This window comes from Azolla caroliniana, unplaced genomic scaffold (genome assembly GCF_043228905.1).
Source record: "Azolla caroliniana isolate FFs.n. ecotype wild unplaced genomic scaffold, voAzoCaro1.0.p SCAF_511, whole genome shotgun sequence".
In the NCBI taxonomy this organism is placed as follows: Eukaryota; Viridiplantae; Streptophyta; class Polypodiopsida; order Salviniales; family Salviniaceae; genus Azolla; species Azolla caroliniana.
In genome coordinates, this window is record NW_028230946.1 from 1 (window position 1) to 22106 (window position 22106).

At 36.7% G+C, this 22106-nt stretch overlaps 3 protein-coding genes across 4 annotated transcripts; 1 reads left to right on the plus strand and 2 right to left on the minus strand.

The window, feature by feature from the left end:
* Positions 1–8680: 8680 nt before the first annotated feature.
* Positions 8681–10183, plus strand: LOC147848077 (pentatricopeptide repeat-containing protein At2g13600-like). The gene has a single exon (XM_087338667.1). It carries the CDS (start codon positions 8681–8683, stop codon positions 10181–10183), a length of 1503 nt encoding a protein of 500 aa, XP_087194793.1.
* Positions 10184–11606: 1423 nt separating this feature from the next.
* LOC147848078 (uncharacterized) lies at positions 11607–14426 on the minus strand. 2 transcript variants are annotated; one of them, XM_087338664.1, is made up of 3 exons: positions 12855–14409; positions 12363–12486; positions 11607–11996 (listed from the first exon to the last, which is right to left on the minus strand). In XM_087338664.1, the coding sequence occupies exons 1-3, from the start codon at positions 14287–14289 to the stop codon at positions 11918–11920; spliced, it is 1638 nt and encodes a 545-aa protein (XP_087194790.1). In that variant the 5' UTR covers positions 14290–14409; the 3' UTR covers positions 11607–11917. The 2 variants fall into 2 exon arrangements, with proteins under 2 accessions (XP_087194790.1, XP_087194791.1); XM_087338665.1 differs by lacking the exon at positions 12363–12486 and having other exon boundaries at positions 12855–14426.
* A 2399-nt stretch (positions 14427–16825) lies between these two features.
* On the minus strand, positions 16826–22049 carry LOC147848079 (uncharacterized). The gene is made up of 8 exons (XM_087338666.1): positions 21986–22049; positions 21820–21905; positions 21702–21743; positions 21496–21628; positions 21337–21412; positions 17843–17919; positions 17258–17314; positions 16826–17118 (listed from the first exon to the last, which is right to left on the minus strand). The coding sequence occupies exons 1-8, from the start codon at positions 22013–22015 to the stop codon at positions 17068–17070; spliced, it is 552 nt and encodes a 183-aa protein (XP_087194792.1). The 5' UTR covers positions 22016–22049; the 3' UTR covers positions 16826–17067.
* Positions 22050–22106: the final 57 nt, after the last annotated feature.

The window sequence follows — 22106 nt, forward strand, 5'->3', positions numbered from 1 at the left end:
AGGCTAATAGAGTCCCTAGAGAGGAAAGGCTATGTAGGTTGTGCCACATAGAGATAGAGGATGATTATCACTTCACATGCAAGTGCCCAACTTATGCCGAGATACGAGTGGAATACCAAGACATATCACGACCCTCTCCCACCCTCTCCAAACTATTAGATACCCCGGATGTAAAGAGACTAGGTAGGTATATCTTAGAGCTAAAACAACATAGGGAGAATAAATTACAAAGTGTTAACCATAACCCTTTTACTATTCATCAACTTGTAACTAGTGTAATTTTTCAGGAACAAGGGGAGACGATGAATGTGGATACACTTACACCACTCGGCCTCTCTCTTGAGGAAGCCGAAATGCAAAGAACAACCAAACGCCCTCGGATGTTGGGCTTCAAAACAAGTCGACACGAAGTAGAAAAGATAAAGAAGATAAGGGAACGTGAGCTACGACGACTAGAAGCTATGGTTGGAGTACCTTTTACATTGGGACCACGGGCCACATCCACATTGAAACCCTTAGACCTCCCGCTTCTCTTCGAGAGACTTGGATGGAAATGAAATTAGGCCTAGTATAACATCATTTTCATTGTAGAACATGTTTTTTATATAGAACAAGTTGGTTATTTTAATAGAACTATTTAGCTTAAAACTCTATTTTTATTTTTATTTTTTACTTTCGACGAATGGGTAAATATCCCATTTTTTGTTGTAAACCATTTGTCTCATGGGCCAATTTTGGCCTTAGAAGACGTTAATATTTCTTTCTTTCTTTCTTTCTTTCTTTCTCTCAACCTTTAACATAATTGTGAACCTTACTCAAATCGTAAGTTTCCACCTTGAGTGTTTGAGCTCAACTTGTGCCCTATTGTTGCTTGTTTCCATATTTTATTAATAGGAATTGTTCTCATTATTCATTTATTGTGCAGCCCTTCATTTTAGTTAAGTGATTAAGGAATACATTGGTAAGTTCATTCTCAGCACATATTCTTCATTATTAAATTTTGAGTGTTAGAGTGAGGTTATGAAGGCATCTCATTGTGACCTATCTAATTGCTCCACAAATATGGTGAGATATTTGCAAAATTGTATTTATCATAACTTAGTGACATTTATAAGAAAAAGGTAGACAATACGAAGCATGCATGAGTCAAATGTTTTTAAGGGTGGAAGTTAATGTGTTCTTTTTCAAGTTATCTATAACACCATTGGGATGTTTTTCTAGTTTCTTTCAATGTATTTTCTAGAAAACATTGAACAAATTTGAGAACAATGGATCTTTTGATAAAGATTTAGTGCTAATATATTTAATAGTAATCGATAAATTGATAAACAAATAGTACAAATGTGTTTAGAACCATTAGAATCTACAATTAACTCTCTCTTTTTTCTCTCAGCAATGGTTTATATTATATCTAGGCGATTTACATGATACTTCATCATAGATTTTTACCTTTTCAACTGCTCTTACACTATCATAGACAAACATACCTCCCAAAGCATTGCCAAGAACAGTTATGCATGGCCACATGCCTCATGTTGGTGGAGGACACACAACCATTAACCATGTAGAATATATTCATCCTTTCCCATCTCTTCTTGAAAACCTCTTGCTTTCAAAGACTACATTTGAATCACCCTTGGTAGCATCATATTCTCCTTTTAGTGTATGCACTAAGGTCAGCCAGATCTCCTTGACTACATCCACAACATTCCATTGAATTTGTTGATATATCCTTTGAGATCTACTAGTCCACAAAACTCACTTAACTCTTTGAATGGGAAACGTTTTTATAAAGTTGTAACTTCTATGATATGAAAGAAAGTTGAAGGCTTAGCAAATCTTATTGCCCTTTTATATTAGGTTGCGATTGCATGACTTCCTTCCTTCCAAAATAGAGTGACAAATCTTTCTTCAATATCACATACATGTCTCAAACCTATGAGAATAATGAGAGTGTTGGTTACTAATATAAATTCCCAAACAAGGAAAACCTAAGTTTCCCATCATGAACAAAACAGTATATGTAAATTACTTTCGATATGGATGCAGGATCTTATCATTAGCATGGATATCCTCCCCAATATATCTTTGCATGGAGGTTGATTACTTAACGAAATGCATGAAGTCTATGTAGTTGTGCATGCATGAATTTCAATAAACAAATCAATAAAAAACTAATGAATGTACACACAAGCTTGGAGACAAGAGTGTTGGTTACTAATATGAATTCCCAAACAAGGAAACCCCAAGTTTCCCATCATGAATGAAACAATATATATGTAAATTACTTTCTATATGGATTTAGGATCTTATCCTTAGTGTGGATATCGTCACTGAGTCTATCTTTGCATGGAGGTTGATTATTTAACAAAAAGTATGAAGGCCATCTAATTGTGTATGCACGAATTCAATAAACGAATTATTATACAATGAATGAATAAAACCACTAGCTCAGAGACTAACTCCTGAAGGGCTTCATAGGGAATGTTTAGACCTTGCTTAAGGGTGAACCACAATATACCTTAAAGGCTCAAATAAGTCTTCTTGAAAGTTCTTATTGTGTCATCTATTTATTGGGGGTCCTCTAGAAGGGTTCAATTTTTGGCCTCATTGACACTAACTATTCATAACGAGCAAAACTTTGGGCAATCAACTTCCAATCAAAATTTGTTATTTAAGTTTTCTCTCGTTGTCCGTCCTTTTCTATTTTTCATCTCTCTCATGTCATTGATGGGAATTTTATGCCCTAAAATTTAATATCTCTAATGTGACATGTAAATATTCATTATGGTATTTCACCACTTTGAGGATTCCCACCATTAATTCAATTCATTGTTAAAACAAGACGTGTGTGTGTATGTGCGCACGTCTTTTTGTTGATTTTTGGATCGTTACAAGGAGTGCGAGCGGCTTAACACAACAATGTAGGTGGGAGGAGTCAAGACATTTTGTTAGGGACACCAAGTGGGGGAGAATGTTATGTTATTGAGATAGCAAAGGGGGCCAATGAGGCAACACAAACCAAGGTGGAACCCACCACACTTCCAAAGAAGATGAAAAAAGACCATTGTAATTTGCATGTGAATTTGTCTCATATATTTGGGGGTTGTGATTCATAACCTCTAATGTGGATAGCTACTTAGGCCTCACAAGGCTCAATTAAAAAATCAGCATTTCTTAGATAGAAGCGAAGGATGTAGTACATGATCAATCATATTTCGTGTAGCATTTGTACCAATAACATTAGTTCACAAGATAGGATTTCACTATCACCACTTCCATCCTCCTCAACAAGGTTAAATATGACCTTCTCTATTAAAGTAAAAGTTGTTGAATTCACAATTTTCCAACCTTTTTTATTTTTTGCTGGGTGGATGATAAATTTCATTTATCTATTACTTCTTCTCACTTCCTTCGAACAAAAGGTATTGCCCATATTATTAGTATTGTGCATGAATAAGGGGAATCGATAATTGTATGAGGTACCTATATTCAATATAATAAAAAAGGACTACCATAGTTGTCTTTCAAATATAGCAATTTGGTAAGGTTGTGATTAATGTAGCTGAAGTTGGTGTAAATAATATACTTAGGTATTGCCCATACCTTAATGGAAAAGTGTGCTAATGTTACATAATTTATTATATTTGTGTGCATGGATGCCTAGATGCGTAGTGGGATTGACATAAATTAGGTTAAATGTTTGTCAACCTAATTTTGTAACTTTCCCATATGAGTAAGAAATTAGTATTGAGGTTGTGTAAGAAATAATGGTTTCTGTAAATGAAGGTATGATTTTATTTTTGGGAAAAAAAAGAAAAAAAGGCATGACTTTAATATTCCTAAAGAAGAGAGAAAGATGGTAACAAATTATGTTGGCCATATCAACACACTACAACCATGTCTATCTTCTTTACTAGCACACATGTTCACAAAACGGCATGACACATATTAACATCCTCACCATCCAATGTATAACATGCGTCTCTGCATGTGCCTAAATGTGGAATGGACGATGCATGGGGACACCCTTAACATATGCCACATGAACCATACATTGTTCTCCACATTGCTTGAAGCTATCTTAGGCCATTTTCACGTGCATGATCGTTCCATATGTGCTATCTTCTTCCTTACAAAAAAAAAGGGGTGGTAGAGATAAAGTACATAAAACATTTGGCTAGACAAGTTTCTCTTATCATCTTTGAAATATAGAGATGATAAAAAAAATCACTAAGATTGGGGCTATTGAATGCAATTATTTTGAGTGTCTACATTCACATGCATCACGTGCATGTGTGCATTAATATAATTCTTCATTGGATTGTAGATGATATGCAATAAAACATTTATGTAAGAAATTGGTTCTCCCATGATCTAGCACAATGTGCCAATAAACATTTCCCTACGTTTGTGTATGGGCATGAATATTATTGTTTGGATACAACCATGTACATGCTATAAAGGAAATTGAAGTAACTTGAGTTGAGGCCTATCCTAAACCCCTCTCTCAAGAACTGAGGTCTTACATATGGTTTATTAAGGGAGACGTAATTTCTCTCTCAAGAACTAGGCAACAACTCGAAATAACAAACATGATCTAACACAGACACCTAAAATGTTGATCCCTTAAGAACTAGAAAATAGACAAAGTACACATGTAGTGCATAATAAACACAAGCATGTGTATCAAGACATAAAAATCTACAAAACAACAAACAAACACATTTAGCATGAAGGGTAACAAGGATCAAACATGCACTAGAACAAGTTAAGGGCATGGTGTTCGAAGTTGGAGATGGAGTGAGAAAGATTGGATTGATGTTGGGAATATATATTCACATATTTATGTACACATAACATAGATGTATATATCTATCTAATGTATATAAATATACCTATTGATGTGTGTGTGTGTGTGTGCAGAAGCATGAGGGAGACAAAAGGCATAGAGGGATACATATGAGGGGTCATAAAACCCAACAAGAAAGAGGTGGACGAAGAAGGTGGGAGGAAGGTGAGTAAAAAAAGGAAGGGAAGGGGTGGAGTTTAGTATTTATAAAAACATGGGCTCAAACATAACCTTTGTAAGAATAAAGTACAAAAGACCCAAAAAGATTGTGTTGGAAAAAAATAAAACCTTCACACATACACACATACGTTCTACTTCTCTCTTACTAGCATTGTTTCTCTTTCTCTTTTGATAGATGGCTTCCACTCTCCCAAACATAATGGTTATCCTCCTAATAATAGCTACCATGGCCTTGGCAACGTCCAATTGGGCAATGGCATCGAGACCTCGAATAATCAAATACTATGTGCAACAAGAGAGTGAGATCGGAATGATTCCAGCATTGGCCGTGTCAGCAGTAGAACGTGGCTCTGGCAATGCGAGCGGTCAAAATGCGAATCTCGGTGTAGGCTCTGGGGCTGGTGTCGGTGTCTCAGTTGTGTATGAATACCCCATGACCAAGAATTCAAGTGCTGCCTCACCTGTTGTTGGTTTCATACGTGGAACATCTGTCGTGGTCAATAGTTCAGCTGCTGGGACACTTTTCTTCATGAACAATGTGATTCATTTTAGCTCCGGAAAATGGGCCGGAAGCACGATATCCCAACAAGGGGAGGCCATGCTCACACGATCGCCTTGGGAATTGGCAGTGGTTGGCGGAACGGGTGATTTCCGTCATGCTTTTGGCTATAATGTTGGCTTCTTGGTGGCCACCTCTCGTACACCTCATAACACTACTCGTATCACCACTCGCTACCATGCCCATCTCTCTTATGTTAAAACTACCTAAATGTGGTCACCCTTTTTAACCCCTTTCACTTTTGTGCTTTTGTGTTGGCCTATTATCCACAACCCCCCCCCCCCATGTCATATAGCTCCTAACATGGCCAATACTTACTACTACTTCCTAGGTACTACCCCTATCCCTAGTATTAATCTACTACTACTACTGTTGTTGTTATTGCTCTTGTTTTAAATATTGTTTGTAATTCCCTAATACCTCTATTTTATGGTATGATTTCATTGTTCCCTCTCTTTTTACATCGTTGTGTTTCTCATCATAACTCGGTAGACATTTGTTTTCTTTATGCACTCACGGATATGGGTTTTCTATGTAGAATTGTGTTGTTCTTATATTCAACTATATTTCATAATATTGTTGATTGGAATGCTACCAATGTTTGCACCAAAGGTGCAAGTACTCTATGATGCCATCAATTCCTCAATATCTTTTGAATGTCCATTGAGATGCACCTCTATACACATACACACATATATGTCGTCGTTTGTAATGTTGGTCCATGGGTGTGCCATAGGTAACTTCGAATTTGGTTAAAATTTCCAATTAGTGGTGTGATGATATGGTCATAGGTTTCCACTAGCACACAAAAATGTTAGCTTCATGAGGATGTCAAGATTTTAGAAATTCACTTTTACCTGGTGAAAAAACTACATCTCCATTGTGAGGGCAATTTGGTTATTACTATTCTCCACTCTCATAGAGCATATACCATATGCCCAAAGATCACAAATGAGAAAACTCGCACTTCATCAACTAAAGGTGCGATTGAAGGTTTACACATGTGAATTGAATTTATGATAATCTAAATGAATATCTCTCCTTGATGAATGACTTAATATCAACATCTACATCATATAATTTTGTATAAAAAACATCTACCACTTCTTCTTTGTGACATCATGAATACTAATAACTTAGTTGAGAAATCGCTAAAATATGCTTGCATGTATCCAATTTTAAAAAAGTGAGCTTGCTTACATGTTTTGTCAAAGTTTAGGATCCTAATCATATAGGATTTGGGATTAAGCATATAGTTAAAGAAAATAACAAGAAACATTGAATTAATCTAATAATTACAATTAAGGATAACATGCTTGATTAATTTCCCAATAATCGCAAATCGCTTAACTTTCTAATAAGTGTCTTCATATTTACATAAGAAAAATCCGCAAACTAAAGTTGAGGTACAAAGAGCACGGTGAGAGAAATCTACTTGAGAGGGAATCCCGAATCCCAATGCATTGTTGGGGGTTCTTTTCTTCCCCGTAGTCACAAATTATATTTGTTATTACAAGAAAAATTAGAAAACTAAACATTATTTTTCTCATTAGAACACCCTTACTTTCTTTCCAAAGAGAAACAAGTAATTAAGTCCTGTAATTACCCAAATTCATTTTCAAATTGTGGTAAATTAATCTTCATAACCACAGTTTTTTTACAAGCATACATATATTCTTAATCTTGTGAATAGCAAGCAAGACTTGAATTTTCAATACATGAAACTTCCTCACAAGTTCCCTCCTCCTTTCATGCATCAAAACGTTGCTCTTTGTCTTCATTTATGACCGTTATTGAGATTGATTTTGAATTTTCAAATCAAGGTTTGGGACTTTGTTGAAAGGATGCATAGGTTTGATAGCACCAACACGGGTAAACATTTGGCTACTTCAATTTTGAATATCATGGATTTGGTTTTCCCTATGCTCATGGATAATTTCGTTTAAGTTACAAAAATCCTCAATGGCTAGAAAGTTAGAATGATGTCGGCATTCCCTAAGAGCACTACGACATCACCATAGTGAATTAGTAGCTAAATGTTTGCCTTAGGTTGGCCCTCAAAGTTACTCAAATTTGTGTTACTTGTAAGATGAAATCTTCAAATGGGCCACATACCACTCAAGTAGAGGGGTGGAAGGAGGCACCCTTGATTTGTCCCAAGATTGCTTCCAAAACCATCGGAAATCGATCTTATGTTTTTAGTATACATCAAACTTGCTTGTAAGTTACGCTATATCAACTCGATATTCATGGTAAAACCAAGTTTTGCCATATCTTCTCCATCGAGTCCTTTTTATGGGATTGCATCGAAAACATTTTTGAAATCTAGAAAACTACAATGAAGATTCTCTCTCTTGCGACAACATTTTTGCATATTGATGTAGATGGTAACGAGAAAGCATGTCATGGCATGATCTTGGCTTGAATTGGAGCAAATTTGGAGAATGTGATAACGTTGAAATACCTCGTTCGAATGTCCAGTCACGGTTCCATTGCAAAGTGATTGCGGTGTGCAATTTATTTGTATTCAACGAAACATGGAATTCAAGTGTTTGTAATGTTATGCACATCAATGTAGGTATAGTATTAAACAATGGTATTAAGAAGTGAGGGTATTGGAGACAAACGTGTAGTTTTTTTTATCATATCTTTGGTGAAACCCTATATGAATGAAGTGGACACATTGCAAGAGATTGCCGCGCAAAACTTGCGTAGGTGTGGCCGGAAAGTTAGGTTTCAGGGACTCTGCCCGGGCATGCCAAGTTTGGCAGGCTTATGAGGAACCAACAAGTTCTCATTCCATTCGGTTATCCCTTAAGTAAATAAAACTTATCAACATAGCCTAAGATTGCCGGGCAAACTTGCCACAGGTGTGGCCTGAAAATGGGTTCAGGAGGAGCTTTGCTTGGGCATGCCAAGTTCTCATTCCATTCAGTTATTCCTCAAGTAAATGAAACTTATCAACATAGCCCAAGTCCAAGCAATCAAGCCCCTTTTGTAACTGCTACTCTCAACAGACTTGCTTCAAGTCCATCTAAGAGCTGAGAGAGTTTTGCTCTTCGCCCAAATGACAATCAATCTATATAGCCATGGCTTCCTTAAGGAGACATCAGGGTCTGAACCAAGCACTCAGATATGCAGAGTTGAAGATGCAAGAGGGCGTTCCTATGCTAAGGGGCCATGCTTACACTCTACTTCAACAATGCTCTAAAGAGCGGAACTTGGCATATACCAGAAGACTTCTCTGCCTTCTGAGGTACAGTAAACTTGATACTATCCCTGTCTTAGCTGACCACATCATTAGACTCTGGTCATCCTTCCAATGCTTGGAAGAAGCACACGAATCCTTCCAAAAGGTCCAAAAACCAAGTGTTCATACATGGTGTGCCATTATTTCAGCCTATACAAATGTTGGTAAGGCTGAAATAGGCTTTGAATTGTATGACAAAATGTTGGATTCTGGTATGCAAGGCAATAAATATGTGTTTCTTGCTGTACTTAAAGCATGTGGAAACATCGATAGTGTTGGTCAAGGAAGACAGATCCATCATCATATTTTGAGAAGTGGACTTGAATGTGATGTAACTTTAGGTAATGCAATGATAGACATGTACGCTAAATGTGGTATGTTAGCTGAAGCTCAGAAAGTGTTCAGCGATTTGCCATGTCGAGATATAGTTTCATGGAATTGTATGCTCTCGGGTTGTATACAACACGCTGATTTTGAACTAGTTTTGGAATGCTTTGAGCTTATGCAAGGAGAAGGTATCACGCCAAATGTGGTCTCTTGGAGTGCAATCATAGAAGGATATACACAACATGGTGAAGACATACTTGCATTAGATAGTTATGTAAAGATGCAAAATTGTGGTTTGGATCCGGATAGAGTTACTTTCTTGAGCATGCTAAAGGTATGTGGTAACCTAGGAGCGCTATATCAAGGAATGCTTATTCATGACCAAGCTATTAGACACGATTGCCAACTAAGCCTAGGAGTGGCCAATGTGCTTATTGATATGTATGGTAAATGTTGTAGATTGTTGGAATCACGAAAAGTTTTAGATAAATTTCCCGATCGCGATGTGATCTCTTGGAATACAATGATTTCAGCATATGCACAATCAGACCATTTCGATATGGCGTTGGAATGTCTTGAATTCATGCAGAAAGAGGGCATCAAACCCGACGATGTAACATTTATTAGCATTCTTTCATCATGTAGCCACATGGGCTTGGTCACCGAATTTTTCAGCTCCCTAAACTGTATGAAAGATAACCATGGGATTATGCCCGATATGAAACACTACACTTGCATGATCGATCTACTTGGCCATGTGGGAATGCTAGATGAGGCTGGGAATGTGAAACGAATCATACGTGATGATGCTATAAGTTGGATATCTCTGCTGACAGCCTGCAAAAGAAATGGTAATATTGAGCTTGGAAGAGTATGTTTTGATCAAGTCGTGAAAATCGAGCCAGAAAATGCTATTGCTTATGCTCTCATGTCAGCAATGTATAATGATGCCGGTATGGAGATAAATGCTGCAGCATTGGAGGAGATTTCTTCCAAGCTACCTAGGAACACATGAAGAAACTAGAAGATATTGGAGTTGTTTCCCCCAATTTCGTCATTCCTGTTTTAGAAGTTCTGATCTGAAAATCTTTCTTGATAAGGATCGTCAAGGTTTGGGCTTTTAAGTAGAAAGAGTCCCATTTAGCCATATTTCAAGAATTTGAAGGTCTTGCTCCATGTGAAAGATTACAGAAGTCTGAACACAAGCAACAATGTAGTCTCATCCAGTTGCACCTTGGTATTGTTGCATGAAGATGCAGTTGATGGTAAACGGTATAGAAAGTTTATTTGAATCATGCTCGTGTTGCACCTCTCTCCATCTCAAAATTTGTGCTCAATTATCCCATAAGCTTATCCCCATGGAATTTGACCAAAATGCATCAAGATGGCCCTACAGTTCCTTTGACTGTATCAGTCACCAAATTTACTGAAATTTTAATCTGGTTAAAAATAATTCCTAAAATCCCGCTCGTAAGTTAACCAATTTATGACTACTTTTCATGGGCTTCTCATGTATTTTTTTGTAAGGTCACTCCTATGCATAACTAGAGAAAAACACTTATGTACCTCAGAGTTGCAGCTTGACATGTCCAGCTGGGAGAAGTTGTATTAGGTCGGTCTATGAATTATTGGTGGGAAGCATTGTTAAATTGTCATGAATCCTTCACACCATAATGTGACAATCAAACCAGAGTGTTGTATTGGTAATGGTGAATGAGATTTGGGTTGGGATTTTAATGAATGCCTATAGACATTGGATTATCACACAGATTTTCATACTATACACCAATTATGATCGTTGTTTCATTTTGATGGTTTGCATTTGACAATACTAGTAAACAGATACTGACTTAGATAATTAAAACTAGCAAGAAATTAAGGAATTAACAATGGGCGACCTAGTCCTTTACTATGAAGAAAGAAACATAGACCATTTCATAAATAAATATTTAAAAACAGGTGACTGTGGCATTGTTGTAAACCATGCAACCTCTAGTCCAACAATTAGCAAGACAAAAAGTGACATTGTTAAGTGTTATATAACATTCTAGCTAGCTAATTATGGTCTAATTATTAAAATATATCCACTAGCTTATGCAAACTTTATGGAATATATGCTCAACTCTTAAAGATGTTTCAGAAATGGTGACAAATATTTATTTTGACTAACCCTTCATTTAAGAAGTTATGTAGGTCAGTTTGTTGTGACTAGTTGCCATTTTGATTGATTTATTGTAAGCATATGCAACCTTAAAGGTGAAAATCAAAACAATGAGTTCATGTAATTTCAACGCAAAGTCTATATCCTACTTGTAAAATCTCTGCATTCAGAACATTGTAGACTCAACCGAAACTCCAGGGAATTGAAATAAACATACACAACGAATAGGAAATGAGCCTATGATTCTAAGAAATGTTATCCTAGGCAAGTCCGAGTCAAGAGCAATTGAGAAACCACATCATTTTTTTTCCGTTCTTTAGGTGGTTTACCTTTCTATCTTTCTCAAAGTTTTTTGATGATTTTACTGCAATGGTTGCAACCCAGCAATTAAAGTCTTTTTGCATATAGTTTAATTCGTGTCACATATAGAGCAGACCTCGATATAAGAAGAGTTAATTGATGATACGCACAATGACATTAGATTCCTTCATTTCTTTATTGTTTTGGATGGTCATGTGGGATTGGTTGATGAACGAAGATGTGCAAAAGAATGTTGTGCTTGTGGTCTCTTAACTCCATTAATCCCTATCAGAAATGTGTTTTTCTATCTCCATTAATCCCTCTCAGAAATGTGTCTTTCTTCCAAATCTTTTGTAACTGCGCAAACCTGCATGTGGAAGGGCATAGAAACATAATGTTTAAATGGAAAGGAAACCATGTAGTACGCTTGACATTGCATTCTGTGCATTGCCTTATCTATGATCAAAGTAAAATTAAGCCCATCTCAGCTATTCGATGAAACGTGCACTTTCAACAACAAGATTGTAACCGACGATGGTTATGAAACTTTGAAATTAAGGAGAATAATGCATCACCATAGATTGCAAATTTGGTTGGTAGTCTCAATTATATATACCTTGTAGCATGTTCATTAAGGAAAAGTGATACCATTTGATCGATTATGTCCACTCAATGAGAGGATCATGCTTAGATGTGTCTGGAATGAGAACATGGCAGGATATCAGAGATTTACCTGGCAACACGATCAATTTTACCACCTTTGCCAGATGACCCATCATTCCCAACGCTACAACGGCTTGTAAGGTGGATCAATGAATGTTTTCTTTGATCTTCAGAATTCATGTTTCCTCTTTGCCCTATTTTAATTGTTCCACAATTACTAAAGTTCTTTCTTTCTTAAAAATGTAGAATGTCGGGTATTAGATCAAACTTAAAAGAAAAGACCAAACATTAAAAGACAAGTTAGGAGGATCTTAAGGCAAATGTATTTTTACCTTTTTAAGGGTTTGTATAGACAAACAATATATGGTGAGCCTACCACAGTAGTGAGAGCACCTTATGGCAGTTTATAAATTATTTGTGTGAATGGATGGATGTATGAATGTATATATAAACTAATCAGGATTAGCTAGCTGATTAGGAGGAAGTAAGTAGGATTAATGAACCGCTTAGAATTCGCTAACCAGAATTGTTCCATCCTTAAACATCCAAAAGTAAGACTTACGCAGGCAGGGGCTGTAGCTCTCTGTGCTGATTCGCCCACCATTCATCAAGTTATTGCAATTCTCCACTTCATCTCCGATCCGCCCATCAGAATTAACCATACGATTCTCATCATTAACCCCTTGATTCACAAAATTATTCACGTTATCCCCATTAATCCTCCTCTTCGGTGGTGCAGGATTTCGCCTGATTTTGGCCTTTATCGTGCTCTCAGTCGTCTGACTCTTCGAGATGGAGCCGTGATTAGATTCTTTGATCACTTCACTGACATCATTAATGCTTAATCTCTTCACCGAATTCTGATCTTTCTTTGACAGTCTGATGGAGTTCTTGATTGATCTTTCCATGATGGGTGACAAAGGGGGTGAATTGATTATGGGATTGATTACGTAACTAGTGGGTGTATTATAATTTATTGACCCAAGGGGGCCATGATTATCACTATTTAATTGGATTGGGCTGGTTTTTACTTTCCCAATCAATGGATAAATTGGTTCCTCTGTTATCGAATCGACCTCCGCAATGGGTGATTGGCTGAGAAAAACAGAGTTTGTTAATTGAAGAGATAAATTATTGTCTGAACCATTCGAAGAAGACATGGACGGTTCGAACAATGGTAAGAAATCCTGTAATTTCAAATGGGTTAGCTGTGATGCCTGATCGATTGGCTGATTTTCCAGGTTTTGGCAAGTAACTTTCCCATTTTGATCCATTCGTTGGCTAGCAGTAATCTCCTGATTGTTATCAGGATTTTGGCCGAAATGATCTGATGCTTTGGTATACATTTCCAGCTGATTTTCACGGATTTCTTCAAATTTATCAATCATTTCTTCTTTAATTTGATCAATTAATTCTGTGTCAGATATGCTGATGGACGAATGTGGAGAATAATTAAATCGTTCTCCACCTTCGTTTAGAGCTATTTCTTCATCATAATCATCATATTCGTCTTCTTCTTCTTCTTCTTCTTCTACGACTAATGCTTCTTCTCCCCCTCCTACTCCTCTTTCTACAGCTATTTCTTCATCATCATCTTCTTCTTCTTGTTTTTCAACTATTTCTTCTTCTTCTTCTTCTTCTTTTTCAACTATTTCTTCTTCGTCTTCTTCTTGTTGTTGTTTTCCAACTATTTCTTCTTCGTTTTCTTCTTCTTGTTTATCATCTATTTCTTCTTTCTCAACCTCCTTCACCTCTTCTTCTCCTTCTTCTTCTCCTTCTACAGTTGTTTCTTCTTCATCATCATCATCTCCTTCAATTAATTCGTCCGGTTCTGATTCGAAACGATGTTGTGTTTCTTCTTCTAACTCGTCCGGTTCTTCATCTAATGCTCCTGATTCTTCTGCTTCCATTTCCCCTTCCCATTCTTCTTCTTCTTCTTCTTCTTTAATGGCACTTAATCCATCATCACTAATGTCATCACTCTGTGACGAGTCCATCTAAATATAAGGATAGGCTCTGTTTCTGAGAGAGAGAGAGAGAGAGAGAGAGAGAGAGAGAGAGGTAGAAGGGGGGGGAAGCAGGGGATATGGAGGAATTGGAGCAGCGAAGGGAGGCGAACCCCCCTCTTCTCAATTCCAAAACCAACTCCCCCCAAATAAAATCACTTACATCTTCTTCTTCTCCTCCTCTTCTAAAACCAACCCTTTTATTTTAAGTACCTTACCTTACTGGTAAATTGTTACACACAAGCATTATGTATGTCTTGGGTTCAAAACCCAATTTTCTCACCTCATACATATCTCCTTTAATTCACTAAATGCCTGTGAATGTAGGGGTTGAACCCATGACATGCTCGGGTTTGGTTTGAAACCCAATTTTCTCACCTCTCTATTAGATACTTCATATCTCCTTTAATTCACTAAATGCCTGTGAATGTAGGGGTTGAACCCATGACATGCTCGGGTTTGAAACCCAATTTTCTCACCTCTCTATTAGATACTTCGTCTAGACATCTCTTTTAATTCACTAGATGCCACTGTGGAATGTAGGGGTTGAACCCATGACCTCCTGGTCTCCATTGGGCAGCCTTACCAATGGGCTTTTGTTCAACATCTCTCTCTCTCTCTCTCTCTCTCTCTCTCTCTCTCTTTTATATTCATTAAGTTAAACAAAGGAGGCAAAACTACATATATAGATTCCATTCACACATCAATGCACCCTCTCTAATCTATTCTCCGAGGGTTTCTTTATCTATGAGATCCTCGATTCATAGTTTTAAAAAAGAATCCAACACCAGCCCTCCTCACATGTCATCATGGCTCCAATGGTTGCACAATCTAGGTGTCATTGCCTTCGTACAATTCAAGCCCATGTTGGGAGAATTCAAGCGAATGTCTAGCAAGCTTGGTAAGTATGGGTGTCAAGTGATGGTATTGATCTATGCACCCACCATCTCAAATATGATTGATAAAAAACAATGGCCTACAATAACACAAGGTAAAAATAAAGTTCTCCAACATGACATTCCTATTATAAGATGTGCGCCCTTGTTGCTACTTAAATTTTTATTAAATTTTAATGCTTCCCAACATGCTCTCCATAAATTTTAATCATCTTGCTTTGCCATTGGATCATCAAGTCTCATACATCCAAAAAATGGATAGACTATTAGTAAAACACAACATTTTACACCCATATTCCACATAACCCTCTCTTCATCTTGTTGCCCAACATGAACTTGTCACATTACACACCTTTATAGCCCTTCACATTCTAACCTTATACGAGAATCCTTTGACCTCCCACTCCTTTTAAAGAGACCTGAATGCAAATGAAACTAGACTACACATATAACCATTTCCATTTTAGAATATATTACTACCCGTAACATCTTTTAAACCACAAACTCTTTTATCTATGTTTATTTTTATTTTCATTTTCGATGATTGGGCACACATCCCAATATTGTCACCAATTGTGCCCATGGACCAAATTTAGTCTTACAAGACATTAATGTCTGTCTCTGTGTCCTCTCTCCACGCAAGTGCACTTGTTCAAATCCCTCATACATATTACGAATGCACTACATGCATGGAAATGCATCAAGATAATGATCAAGCAGTTATAAAAACCTGCAGCTTTTATTTTTTTTCAGTATAGATGGGGCATTAAATCACCGATATTTGGGATCAAGGTTTGTCTCAAACCAACTTTGGGCATCTCGCATTCATTAGTATATCATTCTTTTCCTTCTGTTTGGAAGACAAAAAACACTTGAATGCAAACCTTTGATGTGTAAACACTGAGATCAGTTGAAGACTAATTGCAACATACTCTGCAAACAGATTTCAATGCCACCCTCACTATGCACTAGGTCTCCCATTCTCACTCATGATACTTCAGAAATATTACTTTGCAAATCAGTACAAATATATGTCAAAAAATATAATTACATCGTTCATGATTTCAAATAGGATACACATCATACATTCTGCACACAAATTCAGTAGTTACACATCATATAAACATGTCCTTTCAAGGCTTGGTCTCATGCCTAGGAGAGTAATCGAAGAATCTCTCAATTACTCTCATGCAGGGCAGAATTAAATGTTCCTTGCAATTATCCCATGTTGATTAATGCAATTAATTAAATCTTGGTTAGATTAACCCTTCCTAACTATTCTAAATTACACATTAATGAAATGCATATTGATTGTTTAATGATTTTAATTCGCATCAACTTGTAGTTTTACAGTTAAGTACCTCTTCATTACTTAAATGAGAATTATAATTAAATCCTTCATTACTCCAATAAGTAAGTCTTTATGATTACAATAATTAAATCCCTGATTACACCAATTGATCATTTAATTATTAATCCACATCCAACTCCAAATACACATCCAACTCATCACTTTTAATTATTAATCCCTGTCATCCTAATTAAATGTCCAACACATCATTCCTTACAATTAGCTAAGAAAAAAGGGGCCACTAATTAGAAAAGCTAAAACTAATTTAAAAAAACAGATATTAAGGAAAAAATGTTGAACTCATTATTTCAAAAAAGTTGACTCTGTTGAAAGCAAGCAGAGTGCAGTCTAAATAAAATTTGCACCCTTATTGAATTTCGAGTGTTACTTAGGAGTGCACATGAATGGAATAATTATGTACATATCCAACTAATGTTTGATTTTTAGTATTATAAGTATTGTAACAGAGTATCTTCTACTTACAAGAATGATGTGATTGTGGTGATTCTTGACCTGAGGTTGCTAAATTTTGGGCTTGCCATTCTTCTGAGATAAAATGTTCCATTCGCTCGACTGAATAAGATTTAAACAGGACATTCAATTGAGTTTATTTGAATTTCGTAAATTATATAGCAGTGAGCATTTGAGATTGTAAAAGAACGGCAAATTTCGTAATACTGAAAGTTCAGATTTCCAGAATAGGAGGTCAAACCTCAATCATCCCATTCCGATTCCCATCAAACATTCGATAAATCAGGTCCAACTCCCTCTGGTAAAATACAGATCCCATGCAAACATACAGGTACAACTTTATCATGTAAATTTCATTTTAGTAATTAATGTGTTAAGGCTATGAAACTGGACAGAATTACTCAGATAGGCATATAACATTATTTCACAAAGCTTAAAGCGTTTTTTATTATTGCTAGCATTTATATAAACAAGATTTTTTTAATCATAAATAGCTACAGACAACCAGTAGTTTCTCCTTATCTATGGGTCACTATTTGTAGCAGTAGAAATATTTTAGGGTTTTGGGTTTAATATTTTAAAGAGATATATATCCACTTAATAGAATAACAGCCTTAAGTTAAAACTTGCCATATCAAATGTTTCCTTAGATTTACATAAGGAAAAACTAAGCATTATATGTTACAATCAACCACTTTTAGCATAAAGCAGTTGGTAAGATGAAACTAAGCCTTGAGATAAAACTTGCCATAAAAACCATTTTATCTAACGAAAAATTAAGCATTAAATTACAAACTATTAAATTGTTACATCTATCATCACCCACTTTTCGAATGAAGCATGTTGTAGAATGACCTTTGAGTATTTGCTCAAATTCTTCTCGACTCAATCGATGCCCTTCACCTGCAATACACCGTCGCATAAACTCTAGAAATCTTGAACTCTTTAAAAAATAATCAAATCATGTGAGAAGTGTAGAAAGCTTAGCAAACTTCTCAGATACAAGTTCAGGAAAACGATGTTATCCCAACACCAAATTTGAGATCAGTATAGCGCATATCCGTCATACATATAAACACATTAAAATTCAATTACTCCAAAATAGTTATGATTAAACTTCAATACAAGGTTGTAAGATATAAAACTCTCATCAACAAAAAGATGAAGATAATTGTCGATAGATCCAGATGAAAGGTCCTGTAAAATATTGACTCAACATCATCACTTTTTCCTCTCCATAAGCTTGACATATGGTAAGTATCTATGTGGGATGAAGATGAGATCTATATCACAATTCCATAAGCTATTTTTTGACCCATCATTCAGCTGTTTTATGCCACTTTTCTAGCTCCCTCATTATGTGAATACATACACACACACACACACACACACGTTTACATTCTGCTACTAAAAGAACTGACTGTTTGTACGTGTCACACAGCCAGTATCATGATCTTAATAGGTTGAACCAATATGGCCTTACAAATATGTATACTTCATATAAATGTCACTGCTGCTCAAAATAGTCTGAGATGAGCATAATATCATCTCAACAACAACGTCACAAACCCTTAACTCGAATATGACCATAAACCAATCAATAGGTTCCGCCTCCACATAAAATATATTTATACAAAAATGTACAATGCGTATAGATGTCACAGCTGACTCCTCAAAAGAGGAGCATGATATGATTTCCTGATCAACATCCCATATAGCCCCACAAACCAATAGATTCCAGTTTCCACAATAAGTTAGGTAAAATCCATAGGTGATAAAGAGGGAAGCCTGCTTCTGACATTTTAACTTGTAGCCAGAATTGTAAGAAGATTTAACTTTCTTGACAGAAATGCAATCGTTACACAAAGTCAAGCTTGGTGCCCTTGACCACCATCTTGTGGGAAACAGCATAATTTTAATGCATACAAAGCATGTAGATAATATGCATGTGGGATCCCCCATGAAACTGTTGGAATTAGTGTGTTCCAATGTATTCAACGCCACTTCCTGTTCATTCATTAGGAATTTGGTTCTTTATCACATTCATTGATGTTGCTACAAGGTATGGGTCTACCTGTCGAAGAATAAGGAAGCGCCCTTAAGTATGGTCAAGTTATGAATGGCTGTAGTAGAGTTGGAAAAATGCTGGAAGCTGAGAACTCTCTATTTGGAGAATAGAGGAGAATTTAATTATTAAAAAATCCAGATTTTCAGCGAAAATTGGGGAAAAGGCAAGATAACAGAGAGGAAAGCTTCATAACGGATGCCATACATTTGTCAGATAGGTTCTAATTGCTGTCTCCAGAAGACCTCTGGCATAGGTCAACGCAGAATGGATAGACCACTAAAGCAAAGGGAGCACCTATAGCGGCAGGGAGATAATGGCATTTATCTGCCAATGACAAAGGGTGGGAAGATCATGGTTTGTAAGGCCAGGGATTTCGAAGTTCTATATGATCCAGGTGTCTGATGCAGTGATACACTACATCCCTTCCATCAAGTTCTTCTTACTGTCAATGCAGAGCCTCTTACCCTCAAAAAGGCTAGGACATGTCAATCTCCAAATAAGTGTGAGTGTGCTATGCAACAGGAGGTCAAATAGCCTTCCTACATGGAAATCTAGACGAGGAGCTATATATGAAGTGACTAGAAGGATTTGTAGTCTTAAGGAAGAAGCAATTGCTGTGCAGAAATAGGCCCCATGCCAATCATAGAAGAAATTTAATTGCTCTCGCAGAGTTTCATCTCTACATAAAGCACAAAGATGGCAGCCTTATCATACTAGTTTCCTCTCTACATAAACCACTGACACACTAATTGCAGGAAAACATGATAAGATTCTGCAGGAAACAAAAAACAAATTCAAATTTGCATTGCTTAGTAAAGATCTAGGACACACTGACCATATTCTTAGAATGAGGATCATGCAGGACAGACAAAAAGGTGTTTATTTTAAGAAAAGTATAGTGAGAAGCTATTGGACAGATTTCACATGGCTGATGCTAAGCGACTTTTAGCACTTCTTCAGCCTCAAGAGAAGCTTTCAAAGGCAAATTGTCCCACTACTGATGCAGCAGCCGCAGATGTGGCATGCTTCATTTTGCAGATAATTGATGCACACTATGGCATCGTCATGTCCAAACACCACATATGCAGAACTAGTCAACAGATTCATGTTTCGACCCCGACCAAGCCATTGGGTTGCAATCAAGTAAATACTCAGGTATCTTCATGGCACTAAGGCAATGTGTCTATGACATGGTAAAAGGATCAGAATCTTAATGGTTACTGTGATTCTAACATGGCAAGCAATGTGGATTCTAACATGTTCACTCTTGCAGGAAGACCTAGCTATTTCATGGAGCTTTCCAGCTTCAATGGATAATCATTCTGCTAGCACAGAAGCGTACATCTCAGCTATAGAGGCTTCGAAGGAAGCCATTTGGTTAGCTTGATTACGTGCATACAATGGACTTCCATAGCTAGGTCCAATCTTAATGGTTACTGTGATTCTAACATGGCAAGCAATGTGGATTCTAACATGTTCACTCTTGCAGGAAGACCTAGCTATTTCATGGAGCTTTCCAGCTTCAATGGATAATCATTCTGCTAGCACAGAAGCGTACATCTCAGCTATAGAGGCTTCGAAGGAAGCCATTTGGTTAGCTTGATTACGTGCATACAATGGACTTCCATAGCTAGGTCCAATCTTACATCATTACAGCCAAAGTGTAAGTTTCATGCAAGGATAAAGAACATTGATGTATTTGTGAGATGATTGAGGATGGTTCCATCTGTCTAGTTAAGTTTGATACCAGTCAATATCCAGCAGATTGTCTTACAACATCTCCCAAAGACCATCAGCAATGACATTAGCCTAGGTGGCTAAATTTTGTGCCACCTGTTCAAATAAATGCCACTTCTGACTTAAAAGAGCCTGAGATGAGCACAATATATCGCAGACCCTCAATTCATATATCGCAGAAAACCAATAGGTCACAGTCTCAACATGAGCTTTGTACATGATATTGTCTCAAATGCATTGTGGAAATTCACAAAGCAAAATTGTGTGTGCTCTATCCTCTCGAATTACAGCTCTAACAGTCAACATGTGATCCAACATTGCGAATGTATCCTGAGCCTTGCTTTTCCTATTCTGTCATAAACAGTTCCACTCAAACTCCAAAATCAGTTCATATAGTTTGGCCAAGTATTAGTCAATCATGATACTATGACTCAGGGTATCTCCACTTTTAAAGAGCAAGATATTATAAAGCATGAACGGGAAATCACTCAAGCGTCAATTGATACATTACAAACCTTGGCTGGCAACAGATTGGAAGATATCATCTATAGCATTCATGTGCTGCAGTAGGTCTCTTAAAGCGGCAAGATCCTAAAATATATAAGTGAAACTTCAAACTGCATTCATGGCATCCCTTCTGACTAATATTCAGCATTAGGGTTGCCTGCCATTACCTGAGCACGTTGCTTATCTTTAAAATTGGGAACAATACGCAATGCAATAATCAAACCAAGAAAGCATGATAGGGCTAGTGTTGATGTTGTCCCAATCACCCAGTAGAACATATGAGGATGAACTTCTACTCCACTATGTTAAATTACATGTAAGTTATTAGAGCCTTGTTTTAAATGGTTCAAAAAATTGCATTGATGACATATACCTTGTAAGGTTCATGCCAAAGAAACTAGCAGGTACAGTAGCTCTGCAAAGTGATTGTACCTCATTAAGGAAAGGTAATACGACTATGTTTAAAATCTATGGTATGAATCGCTACTCACAGACTGAAGGTCACAGTTGCAATAGACATATAAAGGTTCATTGTTATGATCCGATTGCGTGTTGTATCAAGCCCAAGCTCCCAAACCTCCATGTAGCAATTTACACTTACAACTTACGTCAGCCATCACAAGAAAAAATATATATAAATATTTCAATAATAGCTACCTCTTGAGCTGCATCCATTCCCTTTCTCATCTCCTCAAGAGCACCTCCACAATCATCCACCTTTTTTACATTATTAATATCGCTTATTATCAAGTTTCCAGTTACGTAAAGGAAAAAATTA